At 41.6% G+C, this 18,645-nt stretch overlaps 1 protein-coding gene across 3 annotated transcripts in view; it reads right to left on the bottom strand.

Moving 5' to 3' along the window:
* LOC126382722 (polyamine-transporting ATPase 13A3-like) overlaps positions 1-18,645 on the bottom strand; it is a 38,224-nt gene that overhangs the window by 11,449 nt on the left and 8,130 nt on the right. For 2 of the 3 annotated variants that reach the window (XM_050032769.1, XM_050032770.1), the window contains exons 3-23: positions 17,463-17,636; positions 16,918-17,091; positions 16,643-16,713; positions 14,472-14,555; positions 14,251-14,320; positions 14,020-14,154; positions 13,809-13,881; positions 13,483-13,614; positions 12,382-12,549; positions 12,082-12,239; positions 11,591-11,779; positions 9,502-9,563; positions 6,461-6,611; positions 5,407-5,529; positions 4,486-4,636; positions 4,200-4,320; positions 3,081-3,205; positions 2,803-2,966; positions 891-1,022; positions 631-710; positions 471-513 (exon numbers count right to left, since the gene is read on the bottom strand). In XM_050032769.1, the coding sequence (XP_049888726.1) occupies positions 471-513; positions 631-710; positions 891-1,022; positions 2,803-2,966; positions 3,081-3,205; positions 4,200-4,320; positions 4,486-4,636; positions 5,407-5,529; positions 6,461-6,611; positions 9,502-9,563; positions 11,591-11,779; positions 12,082-12,239; positions 12,382-12,549; positions 13,483-13,614; positions 13,809-13,881; positions 14,020-14,154; positions 14,251-14,320; positions 14,472-14,555; positions 16,643-16,713; positions 16,918-17,091; positions 17,463-17,636 (2,580 nt within the window). Of the gene's footprint in view, positions 1-470; positions 514-630; positions 711-890; positions 1,023-2,802; positions 2,967-3,080; positions 3,206-4,199; positions 4,321-4,485; positions 4,637-5,406; positions 5,530-6,460; positions 6,612-9,501; positions 9,564-11,590; positions 11,780-12,081; positions 12,240-12,381; positions 12,550-13,482; positions 13,615-13,808; positions 13,882-14,019; positions 14,155-14,250; positions 14,321-14,471; positions 14,556-16,642; positions 16,714-16,917; positions 17,092-17,462; positions 17,637-18,645 lie in introns of those variants that run through there. The other variant, XM_050032771.1, reaches the window with a different exon arrangement.

Raw genomic sequence — 18,645 nt, 5'->3', positions numbered from 1 at the left:
AAAAACCTCAACAGAAGTTTTGAATGTAAATAAAATGATATTCAATACGCTCTGTGTTTCAGATGCTAAAAACTCAGAGCAATAAAGTTACCTGCAACACATTATGTATAATAAACTCATTACAATCATATTTTCTTAGCATTTTAATTACCCAACAATATGTGCATTAGTCTTATAAACCAGCTATTAAATTTAATGTATCCAATATTTCAACACTCACAAAATTTTACTTGATTGTTGGATAGTTGACTATTTTTCAAATGTGACAATAACAGAATTTTTAGTGAAGGATTTGAGCTCTTTCACCTCTGTGTTACATGTATTTATTTTTGTATTTATTCCTGAGAACCAATCAGATACTGCCATGTAAGAGTATTTTACAAAGGCGACATCAGTCTAATATGAGATGGGATTAAGTGTGCTGTTATGTTATGTTTGTGCACATTAATTAAAAATAACCCAACACTTACTCCACAGTCATTTGCACCGTCACCACACATCCCGACAGTGTAGCTGGAAGGAAAACAAAGTGAGTGAAATTATTTGACAATGATGAAACTGTATAATCAGGTGATCTCCCACAGATTTAAATTAAGTTCATCATCAGATTTAATCAAATGAGAGACTCACTCGATGCCCTGCAGCACCTCCACCAGCTGAGTCTTCTGGTCTGGAGCCATGCGGGCAAACACTGTGGCTCTCAGCACGAGCTGCAGCACCCCCGTGTGGAGAGACAAGGAATTACAGCAACATCCAACAACATGATGCCAGCTTAGTATTACTGGAACTTAAACTGCACCTATTTATCCATAAAATAGCTTTAAACTTTATGCAAACTTAATATTATTCTGAATATGTAGATGTTTATGTGTGTGAAGATGAGCCTGTACCTTTTGGACGAGTTGAGGGAAGTGCTCGGTGATAACAGCGAAGGCTCTGCCACTCACAGCAAAGTGATAGGTCTGCTCCTGCTGAGTCATGTGCTTGTCATATAACCCGTCCTCCAGGTTTATCTCCACAGTCTGAAGGAGAAAGGATCAATCAATATCACTAGAGCACCAGAAAACTACCAACTTATCCTGCACGACTTTTTTGAAGATTTAATCGGACACCTCTCTCTGCTCTTATCTGACTGACACATGTGTAAATGGGTTATCATACAAGTGTGTGTAAAAGCAATAATGCATGCCTTGTGTTTTTCCTGCAGTGTTCATTCCTTTACTTTAGCTTGTTCAGAACTCTATTATAACTTGAGGCACAAACAAATGCAAAGTGATGCATCAAAATGCAGGTCCAAAGTTGTATAAAGCAGAAGAGTGGTTAAGCAGGATTGGGAGCATTTTATTAATCAACCACAGGAACACAAGTGAAGATTAAATGTGGAGGACACAACAAATAACCGCCTCATGGTTTTATGCCTCCACCCATCAGTCAAGTTACAGTTTACATTCATGTCTGTCCAAACCTTAGTCAAAGAAAAAATCTGCTAAGCCTGCCTGCATGGCCCTAATATCATGATAACACAAGATATTTACCCTCGGTAACGAGCATGCTGCTAATTACTAATTACTTAACTTATTTTAACTTAACTTAATTAACTTAACTCATTACTTAATTTAAGCTCATGTTGGATGGGAAAGATGTTTCTACTCTTGTTTTAACCTTCTCCTCATTCACTTCAGTTCAATCCAATTTAATAAAAATGTATTTATACCGAAGGAAATTCTTGTGCCAAAAAATGCTTCAAATTACAGTAACACAACTTAACATTCACAAACTAGCAACAACCAGAACAACCAGTGGGTTCCCTGGGTCAGGGTCACACACTGGTTTTTAAAAAGACCAGCTTATTAAGTGTCAATATAAAATATTAAAAATGTACAAGATATAAAGTGTTTAAGGAGCAAAAACAAAAACCAGTGCCTAATAGAATAAAAATAGAAGTAAGATAAATACAAGAGCTACTAAAAATGAACTCAAGTGGTGGAAAAAGTCAGACTGAGCCTGATAATCAACATTATATTGTAAATGATATAACAAGATGATATAACAATGATATAACAACATGACCCCCTCTTCTTTCCAGCCGTGGAGCTGATGAGTTTGAGTTGTTGTTTTACAATGTGAAACTATAAGAAAAACATGCCGGCATCGATAAAACTAATAGATAAGCTCGGAGGCATGCGATTCTGTTGGTTGTACAATTTGGAACCGGTTCTTGATTTCCATCCCTAAAAGTTATGACACTGAATTATGGCCAGGAAAGTGTTCTTAGCAGAACATTTTGATGGCAATGCGAAGTTGACCTCTTGGATTTAAAATGTCATCACATCATTTTATTATATTAGACATTTGGGTGAAATTCTATCATAATTAGCAAATGAATTTTTGAGTTATGGCCAAAAACATGTCTTGTGATGTCACAATGTCCTTGTCATTTAACCTTTGACAAAGATTTTTGTCAAAATCTAATCAAATCATTCTTGAATCCAAGTGGACGTGTGTGCCAAAATTGAAGAAATTCTCTAAAGGCATTCCTGAGATATCACGCTCATGAGAACGGGACGAAAAGATGAACAACCCGAAAACATAGTGGCCGGGCCACAGCTGTCCCTGGGGCAGAGGCATCCAAACCCCCCACAGCCTATCATGATTAGCTAAAATTGTTTTTGAAGCAGTATGTGGCAGCTTTCCCAGGCTGACAAAGTCTCTACCCCTGATAGAAAATACAAGCAGACCACCTATTGTCTTTGTAACACTGATTTATTTATCACTCAGTAGCTCTCAGGCTTTCTGTCTCACCTGACTGTCCTTGTCGGTCTGAGCAGGGTTTTCAGTGTAATGCCATGTGATACTAGCAGGGTGGGAATCCTTAGGAGGCGCCGCATCTGCAATAATGACCCTCTCATGTGAGTGGACCATCCCGCAATCCCGAGCCACCGATATCGCCGTCAACATGTTGTCACCTAACAGAGAATGAAAGAGCAAGAAAGTTGAAATTCACGACTGTATTCTTTACCAGGAGACACTGCAATGATGACACATTAAAACATGTGGAATACATCATTAAAGTGATTTACCCGTGACCATCAAAGTGCGGATGTTAGCTTGGTGTAGCTCCTGTAAAACCCCGGCAGTCTCCTCTTTTATTTTGTTCTGCATGATGATCAAACCGAGGAACTCCATGTTGGTTTCTATCAGGTCCCTAAATGCAACAAATCAGACATTTTATCATCATAGACTCCTTTTATTTGTTACTACTATCGTACAAAATTCACTTTATTGAATCAAAGAATATTTTTTTTTGACAGCTAACCTTTCTTGTCTGCTTCTACAGAAGTTAAATATTCCCTACATTTATCTGAAAGACTGTAGAACCATCCACAAACAATCAATTGGTCATGTGAGCTTGTTAAAGGAATAACTTGGATCTAGGCAGCAGTAGACCAGCAGCTCCCGTATTCAGTGAGCTAAATTTAATGTTTTTGCCAATGGAGTCTGGTGGCTTTGACTCGAGCACAGATGAGGAAGTGAAGTTGTTAATAGCTTCCTTGTGGGAAAGGGTTGTCTATGTCAAGGTAAGGCAGTAAAAACTTAGCGTACATTTAAAGTGATACTGATTTTTTTTAAGTGGGTTATGCACATATTGCTGCAGCCCCGCCCACATCAGTACAGTGCTTCAAAACTGGGGCATGTTGACCGCCATTTTACTGTAGATAACCCTCTTAAAAAGATCTAACCTGTCCCTTTGATCTAGCAAGATAACCAAACACTTAATTAATATTGGGCCAATTTCCCGATTGCAGTTAAGCCCTTTAACTCAGATTGCACCATATCTTGTGGTTGTGTTGCATTCTGATAGGTTGAGGCTCATGTTGGTCGAAAAACTATCAGTACTTCTTCTATGATGTTGCTGTGCGTGCAAAACTATGAGCCAAGCAAACATCTTGCAGTTTGATTATGAGATAACTGACACCATGGCTCATGTTTTAGAGAACTGGAACATTTTCTGCTTCTGTAGCAGCACTGTAAATATTTGGACATGATGTCATTTGATCCGTGTTTGTCCAGCTATCAGTGGAGTGAAGTCCTACAGACATCTATATGGGAAAATACAGGCTGATTTTTGAAAGCTGCAGTATTTGAGAGTCTCTGTCAGTAACTGCGTGTACAGTGTTATCTATGGAGGGAGGGAGTACCTGCTGAGGTTCTGGACTTTGTGCCAGGAGAGTTTGGACTCCAGCTGTCGATGTGCCAGGGCAATAACCCTGAAGCCCTGCCTAGTGTAGGTCTCCAGAGTCTCTGTGAAGTTCTGTGGGACTGAAGAGAGGGACAGAGCTGTGTCAGTCTGGCCTTTTTTAGAAGAGTGTGGTATTTGTTTAATGAACAGGACAGAGATAAAGACGCTGTACCTAAAGACACTGAAAGATTTTTTAAGATTTATTGTCCACCCACAACCTTTAACCCACAGGAGAAGTGTCAGACCTGTGTGCTGTTTGCAGAGGCTGGCCACAACCTCCGGTGCTCCTTTCAAGAAAGCGTTCATGTGTTTCTCCCCCAGCCTCCTGCCCACCACACTCATCCTCTGCAGGGCTGAGGAGAAGGGGAACTGACGCATGATACCAATCTCACAGGACTGAGGAGCAAAAGACACACGTTGCAGCGTAAAAAAAACTTCAGATCAGTTGTTGTTTCACTTCAGGTTTTGAAGAATGTTTCAACATTTTAAAAAATACACTCTTTTTCTTTCTTGTCGAGTCTCAGATGAGAGGATAGTTTTTGAGGATGGTTAGCTTATCTAGGCATAAAGGCTGGAGAAAAAAGGGAAACAGCTAACCTGGCTCTATAAAACAATAACAGAATCTGGAAACCAGCACCTGGAGTATTTCATAACTTTAAGGTTGCCAGGCAACCAGCGGAGACTCCAGGAGGTCGCTGCTCCCAACTAAGAAAAAACAAAAGTGCATTCCCATGGCCTGGTAGTTCCCTGCAGAGTGGACTGCACAGGGAAATCAGCCCTGTTAAGTAAGAGTCCAAACCGTAGACAGGACACAATGGTCAGTTCAAAGGGAACTGTGAACTATGTAGGGAAGAACTGAACAATCATTCATCAGTTCACAGGAAGTTGACAAGCAATATTACCCATCAGTCATTGCGGCTCGCTGGAACAGCTGTTGTGATGCTGTTTAACCATGCTTTCAACACCACTGAACCCCGAGAGAAATGTTTACTTTGCATTATTAACATCATTTTTTTTATCTTTTCATGAAAGAAATAAAAATGGAAATAAAGAAGGTTTTAATGATATAATAATTCTGAGATCATGCAAAAACTTAAAAATATATTTCTTTACAGCCAAAAACAAATATACTGATCACACAATAATGATGAGGAGAGTTACTGTACCATGTTCTGAGTTAGTGGATTGTTCTGATTGGCTTCAGGGAAGAAGTGCTTTGGAGGTCGCACAACTGTGGGCATTATGGGATTGTGGAGCGCAGTCTCTTTCTCCATGGGCTCCTCTAGGATCTAAACAAAAATTAGATCATGTAAAGTTTTACTGGTGTGACAAAAAAATCAACCTTAGCCCCAGCTTCCTCCTGAAAGGAAGAGGCATTTTCTGCTGTTCATGCTGGCGTATCCATGGCACCAGACTTTAACCATTTTAGCCAAGAAGAATTTGTTCTGCCAAGGCAACAAGTGTGTTGCTGCAGTGACAAAGCAGGGCTTGACGCTAACTTTTTTCCCAAGGAGCACATGTGCTCCTAAGTTGAAAAAGTAAGGAGCGCACAAAGAACTTTAGAGCACAATGTAAACTGATCAAATAATGTGTTTTCCGCAATAAACGTGATGCAAATAGACATTTACAAGCAAAATTATTTAATGAATTTGTATACAAAATGTACAGAAAGGTAAAATCATCAAGTTTTGAAAAAGTATTGCAATTTAATTTTGTCTTTAATGTTATTATCTTATATATATTATCTTTGCAATATGATTATCTTATATAATGTTATTACTATCCTAAAACATTCTCCAGGTCCTCTGAAACTCTGCAGGATTATTTCCACCCTGCCCAGCAGCGGTACCGTGGCGAACGGTCCCTAACTGCGGGGAGAATGGAGCAGGCTTCCCCGGAGGTCCGCCGCTTTTCTCGGTCCCTCGTCTCCTCCACACATTGACTTATTTCCATGCTGCTGACAGTGGGACTTATATTCATTGTGCCGAGAGTGGCTTGGAAAACCACCCATAACCGTCTCACATGGGGAAGAGGGTTGGTTAGATTATCATATTTTTTTATTGACAAAAATATAGGCTGCTTCGGCTGTTTTTTTTATGCGCACATGTGCCCCTAAATATTTTTTACAGTTCGCACACACCTATTTTTAGCAAGTGAAACGCTCGCACTGTCGAGCCCTGCAAAGTACGCCAGGTGTAAACATTAAAAGTCTTTGCTTACCCAGCCTGTCGCGTTGAACATTTTGAGATCTAAAGGGTCTCCGGAGAGCTCGCCCTCTATCTTGGTGAGTGAGTGGCAGGTAGCCATGCAGGCCACAAACACAGTGTTCACCAGGGTTTCGTTAGCTGCATCAGACTCAGGGGGAGAAAAGCTGTAAGAGAAGAAGAAAGTCATACACAGTTATGGGGTAGCTCGTGGAGTCAAAGCACAGTCAGGGCAGCGACTCCCAGCCCTGCGCAGCTATATGGATGACATCACCATGCTTCTTCAGACAGCTGCATGCACTTACCAGGCTCCTGAAAAGGCTTGAGCAACTGCTTACCTGGGCCCGGTTAAGAATCAAACCAGCCAAGTCCCGCAGTCTCTCAATCTGGAAGGGGGTCAGGAATGACAACATCTCCTTCCTGGTAAATGGCGAGAAGATCCCTCTAGTGGCAGAACATCCAGTCCGAAGCCTTGGCAGGCTCTACACAGCTGATCTATCCGACAGGCACATGGTTGCCACGGTGACATCCCAGCTGGTGGATGGCCTGAGGAAGATCAACCAGAGCGACCTTCCAAGAAAATTCAAGGTCTGGTGTTACCAGCACACCCTCTACCAATGGGTGATGTGGCCAGCTTCAGCAGCAACGCGGATTGATGCCAAAGCTAACAATTTCATCCGCAAATGGCTTGGCCTTCCACGGTGCCTGTCCAACGTGGCACTGTTTGGCAAAAACATGCTCACGCTACAACTGAAAACCATCAGCCTGGGCTACAAACAGGAGAAGGTGAGACTCGTGTTCCAACTCAGAGACTCACCCGATCCAACCGTTAGAAACGCCAGGGCTCAGGTTCGAACAGGATGTAAGTGGGACACAGTGCAAACAGTGGATCAAGCCATTAGCCGATTAAAGCACCAGGAGATTATGGGAGTCTTGCAACCAGGCAGGACTGGTCTTGGCTGGGGTCCCACGGCCAAGATGTGGTCCAGAGCCAATGTGAAGGAGAGACAGAACCTGGTAATCTCTGAGGTGGTGAGGATGGAGGAGTCCTACAAGATCAAGGCAGTTGGCCAGCGTCAGCAAGGGAGGTGGACAACCTGGGAGGCGGTGATAAAGCGATCCGTCACCTGGGCAGACATGTTAACGCAGGGCCGGTATAGATGGCGCCATGACCGGGTCCTCCGAAAGATCGCTGAGATCCTGGAAGCACGCAGGCTTGAGGTGAATAAGGACAGCACAGTACCTTCAAAGAGACGCATCAATTTTGTTAGACAGGGAGACCAGGGCCTGTCCAACACCGCTAGGGCTTGGTCCCTCATGACTCCTGGAGTGGAGTGGAACCTAATGGCTGACCTCAACCAGCTGCTTAGGTTCCCTCAGGAGATCGCCCCAACCTCCTTGCGACCTGACATCGTCATCTGGTCTTCCCTCACCAAGACAGTCTTCGTGATCGAGTTGACCATCCCGTGGGAGGATGGAATGGAGGCTGCCTTTGAGAGGAAGAAGGACAAGTATGCAGAGCTGGCAGCTGCATGCTCACAAGCTGGGTGGAGGGCGTTCACATTCCCAGTGAAGGTTGGGAGTTGAGGCTACACAGGAGTATCAGCTCAGCGCCTCTTTAAGTCCTTGGGCATTAGAGGTGCCAAGCTGAAGAGGGCCATCAGGGACATTGCCGAGGAGGCAGAGCAGGGGAGCTTCTGGCTCTGGCTTCGCAGGAAGGACAAATTGTGAGGGAAACAGGGATCTTAGGGCCAGCTGCAGGGAGCGGTAGGGAGACGTCCCTATCGCTGCTCCACCACCCAGAGATGTTCCGGGATTAATGGAGCAAAACATCAGTGAAGGGTGGCTCCCGGCTGATGACCCTGCAGCTGGCGCAAAGGCACCATCGGAGGTGTGCCAGGCAATGATGCCAAGCAGGCAGATCCACCTACCTGTGCTACATATTGGTACCATAGTAAGTGGCTGATGCTGAATTGGATATATAGTCATGTGTGGACTTTCTACAGAAGCACTGAGAGGCAAGTGAGACAAAAATATTATGGTGATCCATTTTCTAAGTCTAATCTAAAATGTTTCCAGGCAATGTTTTACCAGGAGAATGTGTCTAAACTACTTTTTTATCAGTGAAAACTGGTGAAAAACGGTTTTTTTTTGGTCCTATCTAGAACATGGGGCAGTGGTGCGCTATAGCCTCTTGTGGCCAAAATTAGTATTGCAACAACAGAAACTAATACAAAAAAATGATCTGCCATTTATCTGTCATTTTACAGACACAGACTTCTTTTAGATCACTAATGTGTATAAATTTGCGCACATTTTCTGAAAATCAACTGCGAAATGGTTTATAGACAAAATAACTGGACAAGAATATCTGTTTTTGGCGGATCTAGCAAAGTAAATATCTAACAAATCATCACATTCACACAAAAATCACATAAAAATCCAACTCTGCCATAAAGCAGTTCTGCTCACTGATTAACTTCCCACATTGACCAAACTTAACCAGAGTTGTTAAAGATATTGTTACGACAGCATAAACATAATGCCAAAGTCTCTGATGACTGATACATTTATATTGTCTCGCTGATATATTGTCAAATTGCCCAACCTCAGGTCTTGACCTCTAATTGACTCTAATAATAACTTTATCTACACTCTAAAGCACCTTTAAAAACAGAGTTTACTAAGTGTCTTGACAAAGAAAGCAGGAAACTCAGGGGGCAATATGACAGAAAGCTAAACTGGAGCAAGACAAAATTACTTATAAAAGAACAACAGCAATAAAAAAACGATAAAAGTAATAACAAGATGACAATAGAAAGAGACGGCATCACATAAAAGCGAGTCTATAAAAATGTGTTTGACCTTTGAACAGCCAGAGAGTCCCCACCTGAGGATCTGAGGTTACGTTTCAGAATACTGAGGGGGATAAAACAGCAGGATTTGCTATTAACAATTTAAGAGCCCTACAACAACATCTGCCAGTCACATCCTCGAAATTTTAGCTTTTCGTCTAGTTTGCGGTTTCTCTCAGGAAACTAATGCAAAGAGGATTACCTGCCATCTTCAGCTCTCTGAACACCCCACAGGTCCAAACCATCTTCAGTCAGGGTACCAGTCTGAGGGAAAACAAAACATTTACAGTTAACAAAGCACCAACCTGGACTGTAACAATCATCATCATCACACCTCAGAGCAGGAAATAAATTTTAATACCCCAAACTTCTCAGAGGTAAACCAAATAACATTCAAATTAATGTTAAAATGAAAATGATAAATGCTTGTTAAAGACACTGCGTATTACAGCAATGAAGCAGAAAACAAAAAAATGGCTTCAGAAATCATGTCCCTTACGTCATATACGAGAGTAAGATTAATGAATAGTGTGGTGGCAGAAAGGTCTAGAAATGTCTGACAGTTAAGACTCTGGGGTGAAGGCGAAGAGCAGAGTGACCTGGCAAACACTGTGATGGGGAAACAAGTTCCGGGAAAATGGCAGGAAATCACACACACACATGGAAAAGTAGGTGTGATGTTTGCCTGGAGGAGTATAAGAATGTTTGGTGAACTGCTCTATGGTGCTGTTTCATTGTTGCGGCACTGTCGTCTCACAGCAAGAGGGTTCCTGGTTCGATCCCAGGAGGGAGTCCTTCTGTGCAGAGTTTGCATGTTCTCCCCGTGTCAGCGTGGGTTTTCTTCAGGTACTCCGGCTTCCTCCCACAGTCCAAAGACATGCAGGTTAATTTGTGACTCTAAATTGTCCGTAGGTGTGAATGTGAGTGTGAATGGTTGTCTGTCTCTGTGTGTCAGCCCTGTGATAGTCTGGTGACCTGTCCAGGGTGTACCGCGCCTCTCACCCAATGTCAGCTGGGATAGGCTCCAGCCCCCCGTGACCCCTAACAGGATAAGCGGTTACAAAAATGGATGGATAGATGTTACAGACGAGCAAGAGACCTATGAAATATTCACATTTCACATAAAAAGTGACTTAAACTATTATTCCGTTGCCAAAATTGTTCCCAGTTAATTATCTCTCGATCAGCTAATCAATAAACCGTGCTAGCTCTACTCTGATTGTTCTTTTTGCACTAACAGTAACTCAGCTCAGTGCTCACAAGATGTGATATAATGAAAGAAATATATCAAGCTATAGGAAGCTTTTTTAACAAGATATTTCAAAGCCACAGTAACTTGCACAGAATTATAGCTCCAACTATAGCACCAAGTGAATCAATACCATCGCATTAACATATTTAAAAGCATGATGCTTTGTGTTTCGGCCAAATGGCCTCACTGGACAAAGTTACAGCACTGCCTCAAGACATCATGAGTCATTTTAATTTGTGGTTTTAAAGGTCATATAGCTATGAAGTCATTCTCTTCTTGCATGAAGTGGAAGTGGGTTTGGATGCCTCATTACTAATTTTCATGTACTCTGAGTCAGGCTCAGAGAAACGATAGCTGGTGAACACAGACCTGAAATCCAGTGTTGTGCACGGACACACTACAAGAGAGCGCTTATTGAATGTGCTTGACAGGAAGGTAATCCAGGCATTCAGAAAAGATATAAAAAACAAGGAAGGAAATATTAAAAAGCTCTACTGTAGTGGCTTAATCATTAAATCGTTGCAGGTCTTCGTTGGGGCTTTCGTTCCTTAGGTTCAGTTCCAGCTTATAAACTTAAACACAGGCATTATTTACTCTCGATATGAAGCTGGTTTTATGGCATCTGGCATGCCAACACAACACTTTTACTGCTGAAGCTAATTCATGTGGATATTTGGAGGACTCAGGAAGTTACAGTTTCCAACAACCTCTCATTTTATGCTTCTCAATTGTGCCCGCTGAAGTCCCAACGTCAGCCACATTGACATTTAATTTGAAACCACACATCCAGTTGAAGCATCTGATCAGTCTTGGGATGACTGAAAGATGATCACAAGATTTTGTTTTATTTTTTTTTTTAAAAAAAGGGAAGACTTGGATCTAAGCTAGTTCATTTTAATCTGTGTAAACTGAACTTTGAGTTTGCTCTTGTGAAGTGTGAACATGCACACCACTGCTAGATTCCACCATACAACCTGCATTCTCTGAATTCTTAACAAAAAATCACATTGCAAGAAATGCAAACTGAGGTTAGGCTTACCTTGTCAAAGCAAACCAGGTTCAGCTGACCACACATGTTGATCCTCTGAGGACTGATGCAAAAGATGCCGACGCGCTTCAGACGACGCTGCGCGTACACAATACCAGCTGTCATGGCTGCGGGTAGGGCTGGGGGCACAGTGATGGTGATGATGTCCAGAGATTCAATGATGATTGTTTTAGCTGGAACCTGGATGAGATCGAGGAGGACCCATCAGTAACTGACATACAAGAGCATTTCTAGAGGATGACAGAATCCTAAAGGCTCTTGGAGAAGCTGCATATTTAGTAGGGCCGCCCCCTTATAGTCGACCAAACATTAGTCGACCAGAAAGGTCATTAGTCGGCAAGATTTCATTGGTCACTTAGTGGGCGACTAATCGACTAATGGCCCTAAATGACGACTAGGAAAATTCTTAGTCGGGGGCAGCCCTAATCCTTAATACATCAAATCTGAGCTTCTCCTTTCATGACCCAGAAAAAAAGAGACACCTTGTTCATGATGCTGAGGACGATAGTGTAGATGAAGCCGATCCCTGCCACGCCCACCAGACACAACAAGAACAGGTAAGCATCTCGGTACAGCTTGAAGTCTGTGGGTTTAGGATGGAGGATGGAGCGCACGAGTTGGCCTTTCTCTGTACTGAAGCCTGTGGGAACACATGGCATTGGATTATTTTCTTGTCATCACTTGTAGTATCTGAGTATGTGCAGCTCGAGGGGGGTCAGTCTGTGCCCTACACCTAAATCATCACAACACCAAGGCTGCAAGCTGTTTCTCTTCTCTGTCACCTGTTCGGACCACAACAGCCTCCACAAGTTCTCCAGCGTAGAAGCGGGTCTGGATGACGCGGGTTCCACAGAACAGAGTGTGTCTCTTGTGCTCCTCAACATCATAGCTCCCAGCCGCGTCTTCGCCTGAACTGGGCAGACTTGTCTTGGTAACTGGCACGCTCTCTCCTGAAGATGGATGGACGCCAAAATTCCACTGAAAACCACACCTCAAACAAAACAACAGCAGTAGAGTTGTACAACCATAAATAAAATTAATCAAACGAAATGTTACACCAAACCAAGAAAGTTCTCATGGGATGTATCGAAATGCTTTCTTTTGCTCACTTTAATGAGTTTTACAGTTTTGTTTTATTCTGTGTGAAGAACTGATGCTCTATTCATATTCATAAGATGTCACATGCAGCACACTGTCGTACAGAAGTAAACATCCAGGCCACTAAAGTCTGAGTTTATGGTCTCATCTATACATTTATATAAGGTGAAAGACAGTGAACTCCTGAGCAGATGATTACAAGGATGTGGAGAAAGAGAGCTAAATTTTTAATCATGACTTTTTGTGGAGCAACTTCTGTACAGGGGTGTGTGTGGATGTGTGGTCCATGTGTGTGTGGTGGGATCTTGATGTGAATAGCTTCGCTGAAGCAGATTTAATCCGAAAATTCAGGAAGTCAGAGGGTACTTTTAACTACATCTGTCAGGGCCTCTCCACAAGACTTTCCAAAGTCACATTTATTCCTATATGACTGCTCAGACCTGAGGTCGCATTGCAAAATATCAGACTTGTTTCTTATCTAGGACCACATATCACAGAGTCCCAAATCAGAATTAAAAGGATTAGATTTCATGTCGTTTGTGCTGTTCACACTGATATGAAAAAAACTAATAATAATCTGAGCCAAATATGAGCAAAAAAATATCAGGTTTGGGACATGTGTTGGATCATTATTTGTGATGCTGGCTATATCAGGTCATGCAGTAATTATTACTAGTAGCAGCAGTGGAAGTACAAAGACACATTGGCTGGCTATATCAGTTATGAGCATTGGTCAATAGTACAGTGTGGGCAGAATATAATATTCACATAATATTTAATATGACCTGTCAGCATGCTCTCATTCACGATGCAGGCCCCGTGGATGAGCACGGCGTCACAGGGCATGATCATCCCATTTGCTGGAATAATGATGACATCACCGGGCACAAGATCTGTTGACATGGCCTGCTCAATATCTAGAAACAACATTAAGAAGAAAGGAAACTGTGAGACATCAATAATGTGATTCATGTATTACAGAATAGCAGAAAAATAATATGTATTATACACAACATTAAAAAAGTTAAACACTATAACATCATCAACATCAGTCACTCCTGAATGATGACGGACAGGTCTGTGACAGTAGTAAAGACAAAGTAAAACATGCCTTTATTTCCTCTGCACACTGAAACACGGACCACGCTGTGTGCTGCCACCATGTCGTGCAGCATCACATATTGCTGGAATAAGAGAGACAGTGCATCAAAAAAAGTGGGAAACATACTTCTGGAAACACACAAATGGACAGGATGCTGAGAGCAGACATCTCTGGAAAGATTATTAAGATTATTAGGTTGTGCTATAACTGCATGACTCACCTTTTTAATGGTATACAGTGAGGTAGCTATTGAAATCACAGACATGAACACTATGGCTGAAGCGTAATAGTAGTAGTCTTCCGCGCTCCACAGAATGACACTGAAGAGCTGGAAGATGTAGAAAGGATTCAAAACCTGATGGAGACAGAGACATACAAGATTAACAGTGATGCTGTTAGTTTGCTCAAAGAAGTGCCAGATGTGATATTACTCAAAGAGCTCTAAACTCACTTCCTTTATGAGGAGCTTGAATAGAGACGGCACTCTTACAGCAATCTCATTCTCCCCGAAAAACAACCTCCTGATGAGAGAAGGAATTTGTAAGTTTAATATGATCACATGCCTGTGGAGGAAGTACATGTTCTGATGTTCCCTCCACTGTCAACTTTTTTCTATATTAGTAAATGAGATGAGAGACCAGTCTGTAGGAAACATGAAATATGTGTATGTACCTGTAGTCCTGCAGTGTTTTAGAAAGCCCAGAGCTGTGTTCAGAGTGGATGCTTGCACAGCTCACCTTCACATCCTCCAAGCCTCTAGAAAAGTTGCACACATTCATTTCTACTGTGCAGAGCAACAGATGTACATGCAAATGATTTAGTTTATTTTAGGGATGCACGAAAATATCAGCATGTCATCGGCATCTGCTGATAAAGGCTTTAAAATAAAAACTGCCATCAGCCTGAAATGAACATGTGAATGACGCTTTAATTGTGCACCTTCACTGAGTTGAAACAGGTCACATTTGTCCTGGTTGTGACTTTTGGCAGGACTGTCTCCTGGAGGAGAGCTTTGTCTAAGCCTGTTAATGAAATTTTGATTTGAAAATGCCCATCTTTACATCTACATCTGTCCGGACACATATAATATAGGTAATGAAACTTTAAAATAATAATAATTGAACTGAAAAATTGAATGTGCTAGGAAAGGTAGTATCAGCACTGTCTCTACCTGGAGCTTGCGTGAACGGAGCCTGGGTTTGTTGAAGGTGGCAGTGCTGTTTGGGCTGAGAAAGCCCTGTGTAAGTAAGGTAAAGGAGGTTGTTGGGTTGGTGCAGGGAGCAGTGAGACCTGGCATTATGGGAGTGTCTCTGGGACGCCAGAGATCACTGTCTAACCTCCTGGAGGTGTCATGGGACCAACTAGACGAAACACTGGTGAAAGGAGGTTCCCACCTGATGACCCCAAACACGTTAGTTATCACTGCTCACTGGTCTGTATAGTTAAGCCTTGCCATAATATCTTATCATAGGGCTTAGGAGGTTATTCACTGAGTGCTGAGCCTTTCTCTAGAGCACAAACTTCTTGTGTTTATTTGAATTGAATTGAATTGAATTGAATTGAATTGAATTGAATTGAATGTATTTTTTGGCTAACTAACTCACATCTTCCCCCCAGTAGCACAGAAGATCTATACAATCAGCACAGTTTCAAAGTGGACACCCAAGATTAGTGTCACCAATTCAGTATCTGACCAAATGTCTCCTCTTCTGTTCCTGAGTTATGATGTTGAATAATGGTCAGAAAAGCATTGTTGTAGAACATTATGATCATTGACATTATGTCATCACTTCATCAAAATATCCTATGAGACATTTGTGTGAAATGTTGTCATAATAAGCTTATTAATTCTTGAGGTATGGCCAAAAACACGTTTTTGAAAACAGAAGGACTCTTCATCTCCAACATATGGACACTGGATCAAGGATCTTATGTATCATTTACAACTGGAGAAAATCTGTTGTTTAATTAAAGGATCACCTGCACCTGGAAACAATTTTTAATTTTTGTGGCAAATATAGAAGCTGAAAAATTGTAATGAAACATGCTATACCCCACTACTTATCTCATACAAGTTGATTAATTTGTCGGAATTTTTCCCTTTTTTACATATCTACATATTTATTTATTTTTTATACATTTTTTTTATAATTTTTTATTTTCATTTTTTTCTTACTTTCTTGTCTATTAGTTTTCCTTTGACTGGTCTGGCTTTCTCTGTTTGTTCCTGGGTTGATGGGTGGGCGGGGTTATCTTTTTGTCCTTACTAATTCTTCATTTGTTTATAATACTCTGTACATCTTTATTGAATTACCAATAAAAATACCTTGTTTGGAAAAAAAAAAAGCAAGTGGATATTTGCGCCAGGTGTAATGAAATTCCCACCAGGTGTTACCGAGATATCGCATTCACGAGAACGGGACAGAGGGACGGATCAACATACGGACAGACAGAAAAACATAATTCCTCCAGCCACAGCAAAATAAGACATGTTTTACATGTAATCTAAATTAAATTCGTTTTCTGGTTTGCTCAGTAAAATGTACGCAGTTTTGAAAAGCACTGTATTCTATGTCTGCATCTGCCAGTGGGGCCATCATGATAAGAGTAGCCATAACAATAATGTAAATCCCACTATTGTAGAGACTTGGACTAAGTGGAAAAATATGTGCATATATAGGTATCGGCGTCTGCAACTTGCCAAAGTGAGTAAAAAATGTAGAATATCGGAAAGTATCAGATATCAGAGAAAAATTAAATATCATGCATCCCTAGTTTATTAAGCAAAGAGATAATAAACTATTTCTAAATACAAACACAATGTTTTTTAGTGGGACTCTTACTTATAAAATTCAAAGTTCTGTATGACATCGTTCCAGTAGTATTTGGTGCTGTGGTGGGTGAAGTAGAGAATCTAAGAGAGAGGAGAGAGAAGGTCAGATATCGACTGTGTAACAACTATACAGATTAAACCAGCCAGTTAAAAGTGTAGACTCCAGACTTAAATATCTTAAAAACCAATCAATTACTCAAAAAGTGATTTATAATAGAATATAAATCTAGAATATAGCCGAGCAACAAATGATGACAAATAAGAAGCAGTTTTCCTCTGATGTACCTGAGCGGGCTGTCTCTGGGCAAATTTCCCATGATGCTCCTTGTGCGCAGCACTGATGCCCTGGTCTCCATTTGGCGGCTGAGCCGTGGACTGCAGATCCAAGCTGTCAAAGGGTTTCTTCCCCGGCGCCGACATCACATGTACTTTGGCTCGAAACCACTGCCTGAACTCATCCTGTTTAATGATATAAAGAAGTGCATTTTCCCTTGGCTGTGAGATGACACTGAATTCATCATTTGCAGTGTAATTCAGTGTGTGTGTGTGTGCCAAAGAATGTAACATGTGTCAGGATGATTTATGATCAGCAGCAGAGGGAGCTCAAAAGCCTGTGATGGAGAAATAGATTCATACACATATAGAGGTACAGTAAATCTAATTTGTGTTTGTTTTAGCAGGGGAATACAGCGATTTCCTACTTTACAGATGATGAATTTACACGTGTCTCCTGCATCATATATTTTTCATATGAAAACAGCAAACTAGAAAAAATTGCAATACAAATCCACTGGATAGAAAAAAGAAAGCAATTTCTGCTGTTCTCCTACCCTGGTCCTAAGCAGCAGTGTGTGTGCCTCCCTCAGCGAGGTGTGTGTGCAGGTGCCCTTGACGCCCCACTCAGGCAGCCAGTAGAGTAGGAGCAGCAGGAGACCCCCAGAGCACACAGCACCTACACCCACCAGGATCATCTTCCACAGACAGGGCTGGTAACCCCACACCTCCTGCACGGGCAGATACTCATATTAAAGAAGTATTTCACTGCTGGAAAGATCTTTGCATAAAACTGTGCTGTCTAAGCAGGAGAAAAGCGCCAGTACTTTTGAAATTGATGCTAAATGACCAGAGAAAACAGAGACAAAGGGCTGAGGCATTTGCATTTGCTCAAGATGTAGAAAACCTACAACTACCAGAAGGCACTGCACCACAATGGACCAGTAAATGCTCCTGGTGGTAGCTGACATAGGCAGGTAGGACATTATTTTCTTTAAGGTCAAAAGCAAAGTTTCAACATTTCGCAATTACATAGTCTGGGTGATGGAGTTAATATCGGAGAGTCTATGTTAAATCACAAGTCTCCACCCCACCTGCATCAGACTTTCAGTGCCCACTAGATTATAAAACTCCCACCTTCGTGCCTGTGACTCTCTTTCTCCCTCCAAACATGCCAGGCAGGACAAGGAGAGGACTGACGTGAGTGACACATAGACTTTTCACCTTTATAATGTTTTACTTTGCTGAATGTATTACTTCAAGTTACCAGATTATTTTGTGTTTATTGTTGTACGATTCCTGAGTGTAAACAGTTGTTAAGAAGAAAAAAGGAGAAATTATAGCTGCTGCGCAGCAATGGGTCAGGTCCGGGCATTTTTAGGCAATTCTGAGCAACAAGCAGAAGAATTGGAAGCCATTTAGGAATTTAACAACACAACCTGCCTTTTTCATCAGCTGAGGCTTGAACTCACAACCTCTGAGACTAAGAATCAATTTCTATCTCACCGAGCTAATTAGTCAGTGACAATTCATGTGTAGCTTCACAAATTGACTAAGCCAGACGTGCAGGTTTAGCTGCCGTCCATGCATGGAAAAGCAGATTTCAAACCCCTGTAAAAAATTCAGTTATCGAAACAAAAATCTGAAAATACACATATTGCATCTAGACAGCATGGAGATGTTGGTCATTTGTTTTAACAATGATTGATTTGCTTCATAAGTGAAAAAACTGATGTTTAA

Source organism: Epinephelus moara, chromosome 21, assembly GCF_006386435.1.
Source record: "Epinephelus moara isolate mb chromosome 21, YSFRI_EMoa_1.0, whole genome shotgun sequence".
Lineage (NCBI taxonomy): Eukaryota > Metazoa > Chordata > Actinopteri > Perciformes > Serranidae > Epinephelus > Epinephelus moara.
The sequence above is the reverse complement of the archived record's forward strand: the minus strand, read 5'-3'. Positions and strand labels throughout refer to the sequence as shown.